We start from the raw sequence: 17,020 nt of genomic DNA on the forward strand, positions 1-17,020 counted from the left end.
CTTCAAGACTGAAGTGCATATTTGAGTAATTAAGTCTTTCTCAGTTCTTAAAATGATATTGTAAAACCTTCTCAGGAGAGAGGACAAGCATACCTGAAAGTTTTAGGACAATTAAACGTTTTCTTTCCTACCTGAAAGAATACTGCATTTTGTATAATACTTTAAAACACTTAGGCTCCTTCATCTGTAAGAAAAAAGGAAAATCTATCAATCATATTTCATAAAGGATCTCTGGAAGAATTTATTCTTTCTCTCACTACGTTAATATTAATGGTTTCATGGACATGACTATCCCCATTACTCTGAGGTAATTTATTTGGCCCAACCCAATGATAGCATACAGATTTTGAAATTCAGAAGTGCTCAGGCTGGAGCAGTTGGCTCAGGCCATGGTGTGTTTAAACTATATATTTAATAACATCCAGGGATTTTATAAGAAAAAACTCTGGCATAGACATTTTGCAAATAAAATTATTTTATGTTTCAGGCCAAGATGACTCAACTGCCAGAGGCTGAAAAGGAAAAGATAGCTGAGCAAGTGGCTGACTTCAAAAAAGTTAAGAGTAAACTTGATGCAGAGATTGAAATATGGGATGATACCAGCAATGACATCATTGTTTTGGCCAAGAGGATGTGTGTAATTATGATGGAGATGACTGACTTCACAAGGTAATTATGCAAAAAAAGGGTCTTCAACATCTATAAAAGTTGGAGGCCGTTGTCATATTGTTACAGCAGGAAATACCACATTTTAAATGTCAGGTGACAGCATCTTCACAAAATTGAGTGGCTAAGCTAATGTAGTTAGCTTTACCACACTAGCTAGTAGTACTGAAGTGTTGGAAGGGATGTTTGAAGTTTTGAACTATGCTTGTCCTTTTTTTTTTTTCGTTGTCCTCTTTTATTCATTTGGTTGGTTGTGGTTTTTGCATTTTAGTTTGCACTTTATTTCTGCTCTCAATGAAAAGAAAAAGTAACAAAATAATCTTGATGTTAAGCTGTAGTTCTGTCTCATCTGTCATTCTTTCTCCTTGTACCATACCATGCTGTCAAGCATAAAACATACTGTACAGAGCATATGTCTGGCAGTACACATTCAGACTCATGCATATTTTATGTCACATTATTTGCTGTTACTTTCATCAGAACTGTATCATGCTGCTATATGTAGTTTTAAAGAATGAAGTGTCCTATAGCAGACAGCTTTCAAAGGTGGTATTTCTCTCTCCTGCCAGTGTATGTTCTATGATACTTGTATAGAGGAAACAATCTTAAGTTTAGGAGCTTTTTCTGCCATGAACTGAATAAATGTTCAGTAAATTTCATCAAATTAATTGTAGCAAAGGGAGGTACTGGTGGTTCTCCCTCTCACCCCTCACCATCTGGTTACTAATAAAATAGTTGCGGATAGGTAGGTGAAGACTTAAAACACAACCACTCTTGCAAGACACTTCATGTCTCATAAAATGAGTCCTTTCATACAAGATATGAAGAAAAATCTAAGCCTCATGGACAAATTCTTCAAGTGTGCAAATTAACAGAGTTGCATAGAGCTGAACCAGCTAATAAAACTGGGGTCTGGCTTAGGCCTGTTCTGGCGAAGACAGTTGTTGCATTTTATCATGCTAACACTTTCCAAATTCACCTTCACGTGAGAGAGATTTAAATACCTGCATGTTGAACTCTGCAATCCTTTTATTCTTTTTAAGAGTATATGATTTGTACTGAGACCTTTGAAAAAGAACGTATTGTGCCACGAAGTCAGTCTTTACAATTAAAGTCACCTTCCTCACCAAAATTCTTTAAATTATTAGCTTTAGATTAATCAAGCTTTAGATTAACAAGGCCAGTTCATAGTCTTAGTTTTGCATCTGTGGCTCTCAGTTGGACACAGCATAATCTGCAGTTTCAAGTCGAAGAGCAGCTCTTGTCCAGTGTTGCTGATATCCAAAGAGTCCATGGAGAACTCTGAAATGACTCCTGTAAAATAATTTACTTGAAGGTAAGATTAAAATCTATTGGGAAGAGAGAGCAGAAATCTTAGTCTTTACTTCAGAGTATGGTAGAACTACATTATGGGAAGATGGATTTTGATTATTCTCTATAAGTTTTAGGAAATATATTGATTCTTGTACTTCATAGATTTTTAACTATAATTTGAGATATGCAAGTATATACAAGTACATACTCCTGTATTATGTGTTTGATGCTTAAATTGTAACCTCTTGGGAGTAGGACTATCCTACCAAGTCTTTTGTTCAGTTTTTAGGACTGTTAGTAACAGAAACCAAGGTCACCCTATAATACTGTATATACAATAAAGGTCTTCAAGATACTTTTGTATCTTACATAACCTTACCTCACATCTTTATAAAGCTGGTTTTGAATACATTCTTCAGTAATATGTTTTCAAGTTTTGTTTCTTCTGTAATGATGCCAGACAAAGTCTTGTAAAGTGAAGGTTTGTATCTATCTAAACAATAGGTGAACTCCTGTGGATCTTCCCCTTTCTCTTCTTGTTGCCATATCAAAGGTGGCAGTTAAGTGCTGAGGAACACAGCTGGCTTTCTCACTTCCCTCTCCATGAAAATCTGGGGATGAATAGTGCAGAGGCCACAGCAAGCACCAGCTCACTTTAGAATTTAATCTCTCCAGTCTACAATTCCAAGTTCTTGGACATGGAAGAAATAAAATATTCTGACATTTTGTCTTTGATACATCAGAAGCTACTCAGGCAAATAGTTAAATTCTGTATTTGAGTCACTTGTTATCTAAGCTGATTTCCATTTTCCTTCAAATGTATTACCTTGGATTAATTTTTATTTAATCTCAATGAGTGCTTTCCAAAGATTTAGTTTTTCAAGGTCATCTTGGCATCTTAGTGTGTTTGCATGTGTGTATTACCCTGAACATTTATGCAACAGTTACATATTCAACTAAAACCAAGTTAACATTGGTATCAAAATAACTCATTATTCAGACAGAGAGTAGTGGGAATAATGATGGCATAAAGTATCAATATGTATGCCTCAGATCATTAACAAAAATACTTGAGAGTGACGTCAGTGAAGGCCAGTGATTGCTCAGCGGAAGTTAGGACTGGTGTGAAGAGAAACCATCTGAAGTAGCTTATTATAGCTTAGTTTCCTTATTTGATTATAGAGGCAGATGCCTCTGCTTTTTTTTTTTGTCTTGGCAGAAGGGACCCGCAGAACCTCATTTGAAACAATCCTTATCCTACTGAACATTCATCAGCATGTCCTCTGCAGATAGACACTAGACCAGGCTACTGTAATTTTATGTAACACAGCTTTTTCCAACTTTCTTTAAACTTTGTGTATGCTACAAGGCATAAGCTTACTAAAACTTGATGATGAACCTTGCTGCAGTGAACCATCCTATAAATCATTGTCATAGAAAACATACTTGACAGATGGAAAAGTAATTGAGCAAGAGCAGAAATCTATTGTTGGAAGTTTGTAGCAGCTAGCAGCAGCTGCTAATTGGTGGTATGAATATGATATGCAAAACTGGCTATATTGATTACTGAAATCTGGTAAAAATTCTGTAAAAATACCATCATATTTGCAGTAGTAAGCTTTGGCCCTGACAGGCAGAGATGGAGGCAGTAGATAACAGGCATTTGCTCTGCTGAAAGTGTGGTTTCATACTCCCATTTGGACTCCAGCAGACTTGTTGCTTGTTGGGGGATGACATACAAAGTTCCTGCCAATTGTATTCTGTCTGTTCACTGAAGCTTGTTGCTGATGGAAATGAGAGAGTTTGGTGGAGGTTTCTTTCCTGAATTTTACTTTGCTGAAGATGAACTGGATTGTAGTTTTAGTTTCTTTAGGGGGGCTACAGTGAAGAAGGCAAAAAGAAAAAGGAGTGTGAAATTGTTTGTATATTGCCATGGCTTCAACAGCAAAGGCATTCAGCGAAGCTGAGAAACAAACGAGGTATCAGTGGGTCCACTGATGTTTTCAGCCTGTAGCTGCAGCCCCATTTCTGCCTTTCTCATGAAAGACCATCTTGCCTTGGCTCTGCTAGCTTCCCCAGTGATTGACCAGAAACCTGTACTTCTCCCTCTAGTCTTGTGCAGAAATGAGCAAAGCCTGGGAGAGGGTTCCCTTACACCTGTCACTTACCATCTTCCTCTGAATATGCAGGAGAGGTGCTTTGTCACTCCTCTGTTCAAAGGAGCACCTTACTGGGTCAGGATCTATCCAGAGTGCATATCTGCATCTCCTTTGAATGCCTGCTGTGCAGAACTGTTATAGAGTTTGTTTGGTTTTCTGATACTTTAGGGATTCACTCAAGATAGCAGGACATTTGGTTTCTTTGGTGAGAAGGGGTTTAAACATATATTTCACTTTCCAGAGTATTAGGCTATAAATTATTGGGAATTGTGGGACATACTTTAACACCAACCCATGGATACTTCCCTGTGCAGAAGAAGAGTTTGCTTGGCTAGTGTTTAAGGATCCCAACTGGTGTTCCAAAAGCTGCGTATGTATCTGTCTGTTAAATATTCATTGGATAGTTCGGGGACATGAAGATGAATATTAGATTCCTCCTTTTCACAAAGCCATCATTTCTATAGTCCTCAGACATGGTGTACCCTGTAGCCTAGAATTTATGACATTTCTTAGTGAGAGGTGGCAATAGACATGGATTTATATTTCTATGCACTGAAGTCAGACTTGGCTCAAATTCTGCCACCGTCGTGAGTGTTGATCAGTTGTGTTACGGAGAAGGGAAAGCAGGATTTCAGTTCTTGGTTCAGCTTTTGAAAGGCTTCTGTTTCCTGGGCAGTGACAAGATATAAAGATTCATTTGTCCCATTTTGAATTACTTAACTCTCATTTACAGTGTCCTGCAGTCTAACAACGCAGTGTGTGTGATGTGATGTGATGATTGCTGAAGATGTATTTAAGTGCTGTGACGTTCACTTAGTTTCACCAAACTCCCTTTGTAGTCTTAGGTGTCTGACATCTGAAATGCCATAGTTGTACAAGCACCATTACTGATCTGAAAACGCAGTCCAAAACTTATGCCTACTGGTTTCAAAACAGAAGTTGTTCATTCTGCTTTTGAGCTTCCACTTTTCCAGCAGCAACAGATCTGTCCTGCTGTGTGGGAATATATTATTTTAAAGGAATAGCTTTTGTCTCAGCAATGAATGACTTTTTTTCCTTTAAATTGAGCTTTTAAGTGAACATAATTCCTGGAAAGAATCTATATAAACATAGAGCAGTCAATTAATTTAACTCACTGCTTAGACTTCAGTAGATGTGACATTGTTTCATTGTTTTGATGGGTGGTATCTAAATGAAAGATTAGAAGAGAACTGGCATCTGAACAGGCAGACTCTTAGGGAAGTAAGAGGAGACTAGTTTGGATTTGGGACATCAGATCTATCTGGGAAGTGAATACTGTGCACTGTAATTTAGTTTTAAATCTTTGCCTGTGAACTAGTTGATTCACCCCAAACAAAAGAGAACTTACAAAGATTTGACATTAAAGAAAACACAATTTCATGGAACAAGGAACTCTGGAGCACTTAATAAACAACTAAATTAGGGTACAACCAACATATATTACTCAGAGTTGTCTTAAGAAAGGCTGGTTACAATTTTCTAAGCAATTAATTCAAAGTTCTCCTCTGACTTTAGAGTTACTATTTTTCAAAGGTGTATTTTACAGAAACTGAACAAGTAGCTAATAGTAAGCTTGGATACATCATTGATTCAGTGTCCCAAATGCACTCAATTTTCCTCTCAATATGAAAATCACGTCTTTCCCCAAGTTTTCTAACCATTTTCAAATTAAATTATTAAACGTTGTAAGGCTTTTGATGTAATTGCTTATTTATATGCTTATCTCAAATACAGGCATGAATTGTGTTTTTAAACACATGAAAAAGCGTGGACAAAATTACCCCAAAGACAGCATTGGGTTAGGGAGATACACACACACATGTGTGTGTATGTATGTATTCTCTTTAGGAAACAAATCTGCTGTACTGTAGTCTCTATTCTCTGACAGTGTTTTGGAATGTACAAGAGGCAGAATTACCTGTGAAAGGAATGGAAGGGTGAAAGAACAGGGATTTTGGTATGTATAAACATAATATGTGTGCTTATATAATTTGAATTTTTTTTCTTCCTTGTGTCCTGCCACATTAAATTTTCCGGATGCACAAGCATGGATATTCACTGATGGAAAATGTCATTTAAAAAGAAGTTAGAGCTTTTAATTTTATGGGAAAAATGTATTTAATCACATGGGTCAATCACACATCAATGTTCTGTCCTTTTGCTGTGTCTTCTGTAGAGGTAAATAGCAAGAAATTGCCTCATCTGCTATAGTAGTTTTAATAATATTCTGGTGAAAATACTCTAATTTCTCTGCTGATTGTACAAGATAAATCCTGGGGTTGTGATGTTTTTTTTCCCTAAACTATATTTGTAAATGGAGAAGGATCTTTTTTTCCATTGCCACAGCAGATTTATAATTAAGGGGGTGTTTACCAACAAACAGACACAAATCCCCTTTTGCTCCTATAAAGGAATGTGTGTCTAATTCAAGCAGTGCTTAGGATCAGAACACTGAAATTTTTAATTCATACTGAGAAAGTAGCAAAAAACGGTCAATGGTTTAAGCAGAGAGGGAAGTCTGTCTTGAACTTGTTGAGAATAGTTTTAGTGGACAGCCTTACTGTTTGAGTCCTGCTCGCCAAGGAAAGTTCCTTCATAACAACTGAGAACTGCAGGATGTCTTCACTGCAAATTTTTCACAGCACTTTGCTGATAGGAAAGATGCTACTAGGTACTCAGATGAGATTCAGACATACAAGGCAGAGCTTGCTGCGATGTCTGGGTTGATTTTAAAGATATGCTAGGGAGAGACTAGCTCTGGTAACTGACTTCTGCTAGGCTGTTCCATGGCATATCCTAATGGCATGCAGTCCATGGATTCAGGATTCACAGTGCCTGGTTGAGGTCTCTATGACAATCCCTTTCAGTTTTCTGTAGTATAAACAGGAAATGAGAATCACCGGGCTTTTACACCTACCCATTTTGTAGGTTTGTTGAGATTCCAAATGGGGCTATATGAACACTTCCTTTCTTTTTTTTTTTTTTTAAAAAAAGGGCAGCTCTTAGCAAACTGTTCAGAAAATGTCTCATATTTGCTCTTACTACTTGACATTTGTTTCTAAAATGGCATCAATATCAGAGTTAATATTAGAAAAATAGTGAAAATAGCAAAACAAATTAACAAGACTTGGAAAAATAAATCTAGCCAAGTCATCCCCCTCAAAACCTGTCCCTGTCTGTCCTATGGTAAGCCTAAATATAATTCTGCTTATACTTATAGTACTTCCAAGGACTATAGCTTAGCCTAAACTTTTCTCTGTAGTACTCTTGGTTAAGATCAAGTGCAGCTGCCCAATCTAGCAAGTCTCCTCACCTGTTAACAGCCACAGTTTTCAGCCTTAATTCATCTGCTCTCCCTGGTCTTCTAGTCTTTGCTTGGCAAAGCAAGAGAGCTATCTAAAAGGAAGATGGGAAGTCAAGATGGCAGTTCTGTAGTTAGTGGGATTAGAAGAGACTATGGGACAAAAAGATAATGGATGAGAAGAGGGATTCTGTTCCTATTCAGGTTTATCATGAAGCTCCTCACCATAACTTACTATTTGATTTACCTTTCCTGGTGTCCCTTTCCCCTTCAGTGTTACTCATGATCCTCCTAGTTTCCCTTTAGCAGCCAGATGATTCTGCTTCTGAAATAGTATGGAGCTTTTCCATTGCACCCTAAAATCCACTGACTTCCTTGCCTTTTTCTGGCCCCTCCTGAGCCCTCAGATTTGTGTCAGTTCCATCCAGCTCCTCTCACACATCTGGATATCGCTCAAATGTCCCAGCTCTCCTACTCAGTCTTCTCCCTGGTCACCAACTCAGTTTGTCACTGCCACAACAGATAATGGTACCTTTATAACTGAAAATCCTGAACTAAGTGCCATTACGTCTGCAGTTCAACTTCAGTTATATATAAAAATTTCCCTTTTCCTTCCTCTCATTGCTCATATCTGAGAATTCATAGGTCAGCATTATTTCATTAAGCAGTCTGCGATGCTTTTGAGAGTCCACACCTACTCAGTGTCTGCATCATAAGATGGAAAAAGAACATGCATCATAAGATGCATACAAGAACAAAAAACTTTCACTTTAAAATCACCCAAACATTGAAGGTTGTAAAAGTTTTGTCAACAGTGATGTTGTCCAGCTGAGTCATCCGAAAGAACAGTTGTCTTGGACAAAATTACTTTGGGCAAAGTAGGTGAACCCTCCTTAGGCTTCTATCTTAAGAGCAACTTTTATCAGAGGTAATTATATAAAGATGTTCTTTAAGATAAATTTATTTCTAAAGCAAGTACAATTTAGTTGTGTGTGCATATTTGCATGTGTTTTATCATACATGCTTTGATAAACAGAACCACCAGGATTTACTTGTTAAGACATAGTAGATTAAGCAGATAAATTTTACTGTTAAAATGAGCAGCAGAATTGCATTAGCTAGAATAGTGTAAATGTTATTTAGGATTTTGCAGAATACTGACTGTCCTGCCAGAACTACATGTAGTAGGCTCAGGCAGTTGTTACCCCCAAGAAACATGGTCTCTCAGATTTGTAATGAATTGTTGAGATGTGGCAAGTCAAATCATATCATGTAACACAGAATCAGCTGATACTGCTAATTCTTCCTGAATGTCACAGAGCTTCTAAAATGTATACAAATTAAATTTTCACAAATAAGTGAGGATTTTGAAGGCAAAAATCCTGTATCTGTCCTCCTGCCCATCTCAAAAGATTTTGACTGAGTCTGAATTTCATGCATGGTACTAATGTGTCTTTATTAATGATATTTACATAGAATATGATAGTTTATATTATACTTACGTGGAGACTCTTTTACCACTTTTATAGTAAAAATAGTTTCAGCTGATTCCTAAAGACATATACCAGAAAACATTTAATTAGAAATGGTGATCACTACTCTGGTGGCCTCAGTATAATTCTAAAAAGTAAGGGCTAAATATTCATCTTCGGATAGTAAAATTTCCAAAAAAAAAGATAACCAAATATATTAGTTATTTTATACAACCATATATTTCAAAGTGAAAACCACTTCAATTTAAACAGTTTGGCTCTATTACTCAGATTATTACTCAAAGTATTTAGATACCCAGTTTGCCTGCAAGTTGAGTAGGGTGTTTTTTTTTTTTCATGCATAATTAACATCGATAGTACTATAATTAAACCAACATGGTAAATCATGGATGCAGACTCTGTTTTGAGGTGCTTTTGTTAGGAATTACAAAGTCAGAATTTACTTTTAGACTGTGACATAAACAGGTTCTAAATGGATAAACAGTATGCAGCTAAAGAAGATGTGAGGTGATAAGAGTAACAAATATAATGTTAAGATGCTTGCTGTTTTGCAGGTTAACAAAGCATGTTAAATACTCATAAACCAATACAGTGAACAGCTAATGACCAAAAAAATGAGCATAACATTGCTTTCTTTCCTCTGCAACATTACTTTGACAAAATACTGCTAAACTATCTGCAACTACCTTCAGTAAACAATTTTTTGCTATTGCTAAAATAGCAAAATAGCTCTAGTGGACTAGAGATACTAAAGGGAATGGATAAACTAAAGCTCCATGTCAGCGTCAGAGTAGGAAGAAGGTACTTACATATGTATGCCTAAATGCATTAGCTTTGTTTTGAATCTGCATTTTTTCAGCCTCCTGTTTCTTTTGCGTCATCTCTGTTTCTTTAGCCACAACCTTTTTACATACTTCTCACCTCACCTGCCTTCACTGTCAAAACCCTTAAGCACACATCTTTTCGCTCATCTCTCACTCAGTACTGCTTCTGTCTCCTGTCAGCTCATAACATTCATAATACCACCCTATTCCTTTAACACCTACTAGGTTTCTTTTTTAAATGGGTCCTTGGGGTGCTGTACTGTGGAAGCTCATTATTCTCCTTTACATCACAGAAACATGCCAGGCTGAGAAATGGACACTGGCAGGCATATTAGTTTGCTGAGGTCATTTGCTATCCAGCAGTCTAGTCTCATCTCACTGCTTATCAGTTTGTTCCTACCAACTCATACAATCATAGAATGGTTTGGGTTGGAAGGGACCTTAGAGATCATCTAGTTCCAATCCCCCTATCATAGGCAGAGACACCTTCCACTAGACCAGCTTGCTCAAAGCCCCGTCCAACCTGGCCTTGAATCCTTCCAGGGAGGGGGCAGCCACAGCTTCTCTGGGCAACCTGTGCCAGTGTCTCACCACCCTCACAGGAAAGAATTCCTTCCTCATATCTAATCTGAATCTTCAGATTCAGAAACTCTTTCAGTTTAAAACTGTTACCCCTCATCCTATCCCTACACCCTCTGATCAAGAGTCCCTCCCCACCTTTCCTGTAGCCCCTTTAAGTACTGGAAGGCCGCTCTAAGGTCTCCCCAGAGCCTTCTCTTCTCCAGGCTGAACACCCCCAACTCTCTCAGCCTGTCCTCACAGGGGAGGTGCTCCAGCCCCCCGAGCATCTTCGTGGCCTCCTCTGGACCCGCTCAAGCAGATCTGTGTCCTTCTGATGTTGGTGCCCCCAGGGCTGGACACAGCACTGCAGGGGGATCTCAAGAGAGCAGCGCAGAGTGGGAGAATCCCCTCCCTCGCCCTGCTGGCCACACTGCTCTGGATGCAGCCCAGGACACGGCTGGCTTTCTGGGCTGTGAGCGCACATTGCTGACTCATAGTCAGTTTTCCATCCACTAATACCTCCAAGTCCTCCTCTGCAGGGCTGCTCTTAATCCACTCATCACCCAGCCGGTATTTGTGCTTGGGATTGCCCCGACCCATGGGCAGGACCTTGCCCTTGGCCTTCTTGAACTTCATGGGGTTTGTAGGGGCCCACATCTCCAGCTTGTCCAGGTCCCTCTGGATGGCACATCCCTTCCCTCCAGCGTGTGACCTCACCACACAGCTCAGTGTCATTGGTGAAATTGCTGAGGGTGCACTCAGTCCCACTGTCCATGTCATCGATAAGGATGTTAAGCCGCCGGTCCCAACACTGACCCTTGAGGAATGCCACTCATCACTGCTCCCCACTGGGACATCGAGCCATTGACCACAACTCTTTGAGTGCGACCATCCAGCCAATTCCTTATCCACCAAGTGGTCCATCCGTCAAATCCATGTCTCTCCAGGTTGGAGACAAGGATGTTGTAAAGGATGATGTCAAAAGGTTTGCACAAGTCCAGGTAGATGACATCAGTTGTTCTTCCTTTATTCACCAGCACTGTAACCCCGTTGTAGAAGGCCACCAAATTCATCAGGCACAATCTGCCCTTAGTGAAGCCATGTTGACTGTCACCAGTCTTCTCCTTATTTTCCATGTGCTCTTGCATAGTTTCCAGGAGGATCCGCTCCATGATCTTGCCGGCCAGAGAGGTGAGACTGACTGGCCTGTAGATCCCTGGGGCTTCTCCTTTTTACCTTTTTAAAAATGGGGGTTCTGTTTCCCCTTTTCCAGTCAGCGGGAACTTCACCGGACTGCCACAAATTCTCAAATACAATGGATAGTGGCTTAGACACTTCATTCGCCAGTTCCCTCAGGTGCACCCACAGATGCATCTCATCAGGTCCCATGGACTTGTGCACCTTCAGGTTCCTTAGATGGTTTTGGACCTGATCTTCTCCTACAGTGGGCGGCTCTTCTTTCTCCCAGTCCCTGCCTTTACCTTCTGCATCTTGGATGGTGTGGCTGGAGCCCTTGCTGGTGAAGACTGAGGCAAAAAAGTCATTGAGTAGCTCAGCCTTCTCCATATCCCAGGTGACAAAATCTCCCTTTTCCTTCCAGAGAGGGACCACATTTTCCCTAGTCTTCCTTTTGTCAGTGACGTACCTGTAACAGCTTTTCTTGTTGCCCTTCATGCCCCTGACCAGATTTAATTCTATCAGGGTTGTGGCCCTCCTAACCTGATCCCTGGCTAATTGGACAATTTCTATGTATTCCTCCCAGGATATCTGTCCTTGCTTCCACCCTCTGTAGGATTCCTTTTTCTGTTTGAGCTTGTCCAGAAGCTCCTTGCTGATCCCTGCAGGCCTCCTGGCAGTCTTACCTGCTTTCCTCTTTGTCAGGATGCATTGCTCCTGAGCTTGGAGGAGATGACCCTTGAATATCAACGAGCTTTCTTGGGCCCCCTCCTCCCTCCAGGGCTTTATCCTATGCTACTCTACCAAGCAGATCCCTGAAGAGGCCAACGTCTGCTCTCCTGAAGTCCAGGGTAACAAGCTTGGTTAGATGGGACCTTTGGAGGTCATCTACTTCAGCCTCTTCAAAGCAGACTAATTTCTACATTACGTCAATTTGCTCAGGGGCGGGCTTGTCCAGTAAAGCTTTGAAAATTCCTAAGACTGGAGATTCCAGCACATCCAACTTCTCTGGGCAACCTGTAAGTGTTTCAGCATCCACAGTAAGTAATTTTTCCGTCTTCATCTAACAGGAATTTTTAGCTGGTTTGTGTCCCATGCACCTTATTTCTTTTACTGTGCACCTCTGAGGAAAGTCAGTGTCCTCTGTGTCCTCTATATCCTCCCCTTCAGGAAGTGGAAGAATGCAGATTAGACCCCTCCTTTATCTTGTTTTCTTGAGGCTGAAGCTTTGTTCCTTCATCCTCTGCTCTATATATAATATGCTCCAGCCCCAAATCTCTGGACTCTTCAGTTTGTCAGTGTCTCTGTAGCACTGAAAGCCCAGTATTAGACAGAGGACTCAAGATGCAGTCTTGCAAGGGCCAAGTAGAGGGCCATCACTTCTCTCAGCCTCTTGGCTATGCTTTTAGTAGTGCAGCCCATGATGTGGTTTGTCTTCACTGCACAAGCACACACTGCTAACTCATGTGAGACCATTTTATGCAGTTATTACCTAACCAGTTAGTTCTGCCTCTGCACTGATAACATGGAGTTATTCCATTCCAAGTACAGGACCATGTGTTTTATTTTGTTGAACTTCAAAAGGTTTGTCAGCTCATTCTTTCAGCTTGCTGAGGCCCTTCTGAATGGAAGCCCAACCATTCAAGTATCAGCCACTACCTCCAGCTGATATCACCTACAGACTTCTGAGGGTGTGTTCAGTCCCATCACCCAAGTCATCGATGAAGGTGTTAAACAGCATTGGCTCCACTATCAACCATTGAGGAACATGAGTTGGTAGGAACAAATTCATCAGTTAAACTTTGAACAACTGGCCATTGCACTGCAAGACCAACAATCCAGCCAGCTTTTTACCCACTTGCTAGTCCACCTATGTAGTCATGTCTTTTCAGTTTGTCTGTAAGTATACTGTAGGAGACTCAAAAGCTTTAAGGTGATCAACATCCCCTGCTGTCCCCACATCCACCAAACTAGCCATTTTGTCACAGGAGGCAGTTGGTTTAGCAGACCAACAATTTTCCCTTTGCCCTTCCTAATCATATTCCTATCCTCAAAATGCCTTCCATGAGAACTTGCTCCATAATTTTCCCCAGGACTGAGGTGAGGCCTTAGCCTGTAGGTCTGCAGATCCCCCTTAACTTTTTGAAGATGAACTTGGAGACTAGCTTGGAGCTGTCTGTTTTTTCTTTTATATTGGCTTGCAAGTTCATTGACAGCAGGTGCCTAGCATGTACTACAGTGGGTCCAGGACAGCATCAGGTTCCTGGTAATAATTACTGTGATATCTGATGAGTAGCTTTTGCTTTTTTGAACATTTAATCACACGTTATTGTCACTGTTCCTTTCCAGTCTCTCAAGTTCATTGTAAAGTTTTAAGTTACAGAGTGTTACTCAAAACTAAAAGCTTCTAGAATACAGCAGGTGCTTAAGTTCCCTCCTGAATTGCTATTAACTTTCAAATAATTCAGTTAACATATGATATAATTCACCTAGTAACTCTTGGTTATTAAACTGCTGCATAGACAGTTGCTTATGTCTCCTCTGAATCCTGATCTTCTCTTCAAGCTATCACGCTTCCAATTCTGGAAGGAAAGAAAAATGCTGATCTGAGTTATGATTCCAGAGTAAGCCTTTAATGGGAAGGATTGGTTTGGGATAAGCTCGTTTCACAAAATTTGCAGGAACTGTTCTACTACTGAATCACTATTGGATCTGTGTGAGCTGATGTTTTCTCCCCCATATGGGGAGAAGGATAGACTTCTAAGTCCCTGAAATTGCTCACAGAGAGCAATCATACTGGGAAAACACAAGCTCTTCAGCAAAAGATGAGGCCAGAAGGATGTTCTGTTACTATTTTTTCCTTCTCTCACTGATGTAACTACATTGCTTATATCTTTCTACAATATAAGCATGTGTAATTATTTCACTGTTTTTCTAATTGCCTCTTACCTTGAAAGGGTGAGGCATTCACAGTTTGGTCTTTTATTTAACAACTTTTTTTTTTAAAAAAGACACTGAGTTTGTGCAACTTTCATTTCTTTGGATCAAAACTGAAAATAAACATAATGGTTTTTTATTATTGAACTAACAGTTACACTTAGACATTTGATAGAAAATTGGCAAAAAATTATTTTAGCTTGACATTTGAGCTTCATAATTTCAACTTGTATATTGCCAGTGCTTGCAAACCGTTTTTTTTAATTCCTATTTTTTTCTGCAAGAAAACCAAGTATTGATACAAGTAGAAGGGCTCAGAAATGGAGTCTTTTTCATGTAGACATGAAGTTCTTTTAAAATGTTTTAATCGATTGGAAACAAAAAGAGTCACTTGCCAGCTGGAATAGCATATATAGAGGCAGCAATTCAGACACTTTCTCTCACAGAGAGAATCCTACTAGTCATCTGGTTAAAAGTCTATGTAAAACTCCTTAACTTAAAGATTCTGGTGATGGTTTGCTTTTCTGATATTTTCAGTTGACTTGCGGCTGAACTGTACAAAGCCATTTCTGAAGTGTTTCTTTCATGATGTAGAATGCCTTGTAGCCATGGAAGCTGTGAAGATTAATTCCTCTGATTAGAGCAATTACATGCTCCACATCCTAAAAGAATTTTATAAATTTAAGACCAGGAAAATGTGTTCCATTTTAAAGTGAGTCTCTTAATTCCACTCTTTCTGTATAAATCCTTTGTTTGTGCTGACATATTAATTATACCTCATGTATACATAAACATATTGTATACATAGGACAAAACAATATAGTAATAGGAACACTAAAATATTTTTAGACCTCCCTGTCTCAGTATCTCAAAGTGTAACTAGTATTTCCTTGAAAACAGTGGTCCTCAAGAAATTGGATAAGTAGCAGTTGTTGCTACTTCACTATTTTTCCTCTACTCCTTTGCAAGATTTCAATTAATTCCTTTCATTTTTAGCAATCTTACAAATAGTCTATCAGTTATCAGGGTTCCTAGTACTTCTTGATACCAGTACTAAAACCCTTAGTGTAAAAGTTGAGGCAAAACAGTGAAGGGATAAAGAGATGTTTGCTGGTTGGGCAAGGAGGTTAATGAGTGTTGCATTTAAGGTAATGAATTAATTTGGTAAGAGATGAATCCCCTTGCGTTCTAGCTGGTCCTCTGGGATTAGAGGAGCTAGGGGCGGCTGGAATTATCTCTTAATAGGTATGCCAATTATGGCTGGATCTATAGGCCTGACACCAGATACGCAATCAGCCCGTATGCTGTGGGTCCGGTTGCATTCAAGAGAAGCAGTCAGGTTCACAGATAGTACAGTTTATTCTTGTGCAACATCTACAGATTCTTTGAGATTGCCTACGATAAACGCACAAACTGCAGGTTAGCTATATAGCACTACACACAAAAAATGATTGTAATCACACACACTTAATTTCTGGGTAATCACTCGGCGTAGGTAAGGGTGCAAATCTTACCAAAAGGTGTCCCTTCTGGGAGGGGCCGAGGAGCACAAACCCGTCAATCTGTCCCTCTGATTTGGTATCAGATTATCATCTCTCGAGTTAGATACAAACTCAGGGTAGTATTTATCGAAGTATGTATGTGTGAGTGGATGGGACTGTGGTCAAGCCATTGTTTCTTGAGTAATGACACCACATATTTCGTTGGTGCAAGGTGTGCGCTGTTTTTGTGGGAAAAGAGGACGAATGAGAGATAAGGTCCACAGAGTACTGCAAAACAGTCCTTGAGAGAAGGGGAAGAGCAGGAGATAAATCTGCATAGTCATGTCAAATGTTCCTTGAGTAAAGTGGAAGAATGGGACTGCGTGGCCTCCACCTCACTTCACATTCCTCCTTGGTGCCACAGCAACACAAATCACTGGATCTCCATCCCATCCTGTGTTTGTTCTGGGCACCATGTGTTAAGGAAATGTGTGTTTTGCAGATTTTTTGCTATTTTGCTTTTCCCATGCTTCCAACAATGAGGAACTAATGTTCATGCTTCATGTACATAAGCAAAGACAACTTAATAAAATGGGGTCATACTCAAATATAGCAAAATAACAAATAAGGTAGATAAACTGATCTATCCTACCCATTGATATAAATACATCCAGGACTAGAAGCAAAACAACTACAGTCATAGCATACATTACAGCAAATACAACTTCTCATTAAAATAGAATTGTATCTCTTGTGCCAGGAACAGTCATCTTTTGCCTTTCATCTTTAGGGACTACTATACTCAGAGGACAAAGTGAGTTCGGGACTCCCAAGTATTAGCTCCTGCCATCAGAGACATAAAGAGTGTAAAGCAAGAGGGGTTCAGGCAATAATTTAACAGCTTCCAGGCCTGTTTTCATAGGCAGTTGGGAAGCCTGTGGCAGGGCAGCCTCCTTTGGGAGTGTCAGACCAAGTTGAAACTGTACCTGTATGAGCAGCATTAGGCCCAACATAAAGCCAGATGCAGTGCCACCTCACAGCAGTTTAGGTTGTGTAGACACTCTGTAGACATTCACCATTTATCAGG

The 17,020-nt window shown here is 39.7% G+C and overlaps 1 protein-coding gene across 3 annotated transcripts in view; it reads left to right on the top strand.

The window, feature by feature from the left end:
• Nucleotides 1-17,020, top strand: part of CTNNA3 (catenin alpha 3) — a 545,392-nt gene that overhangs the window by 479,227 nt on the left and 49,145 nt on the right. For all 3 annotated transcript variants that reach the window (XM_074830309.1, XM_074830310.1, XM_074830311.1), the window contains one exon: nt 488-669. In XM_074830309.1, coding sequence (XP_074686410.1) covers nt 488-669 — 182 coding nt within the window. The remainder of the gene's footprint in view (nt 1-487; nt 670-17,020) is intronic.

This window comes from Strix aluco, chromosome 7 (genome assembly GCF_031877795.1).
Source record: "Strix aluco isolate bStrAlu1 chromosome 7, bStrAlu1.hap1, whole genome shotgun sequence".
NCBI lineage: Eukaryota > Metazoa > Chordata > Aves > Strigiformes > Strigidae > Strix > Strix aluco.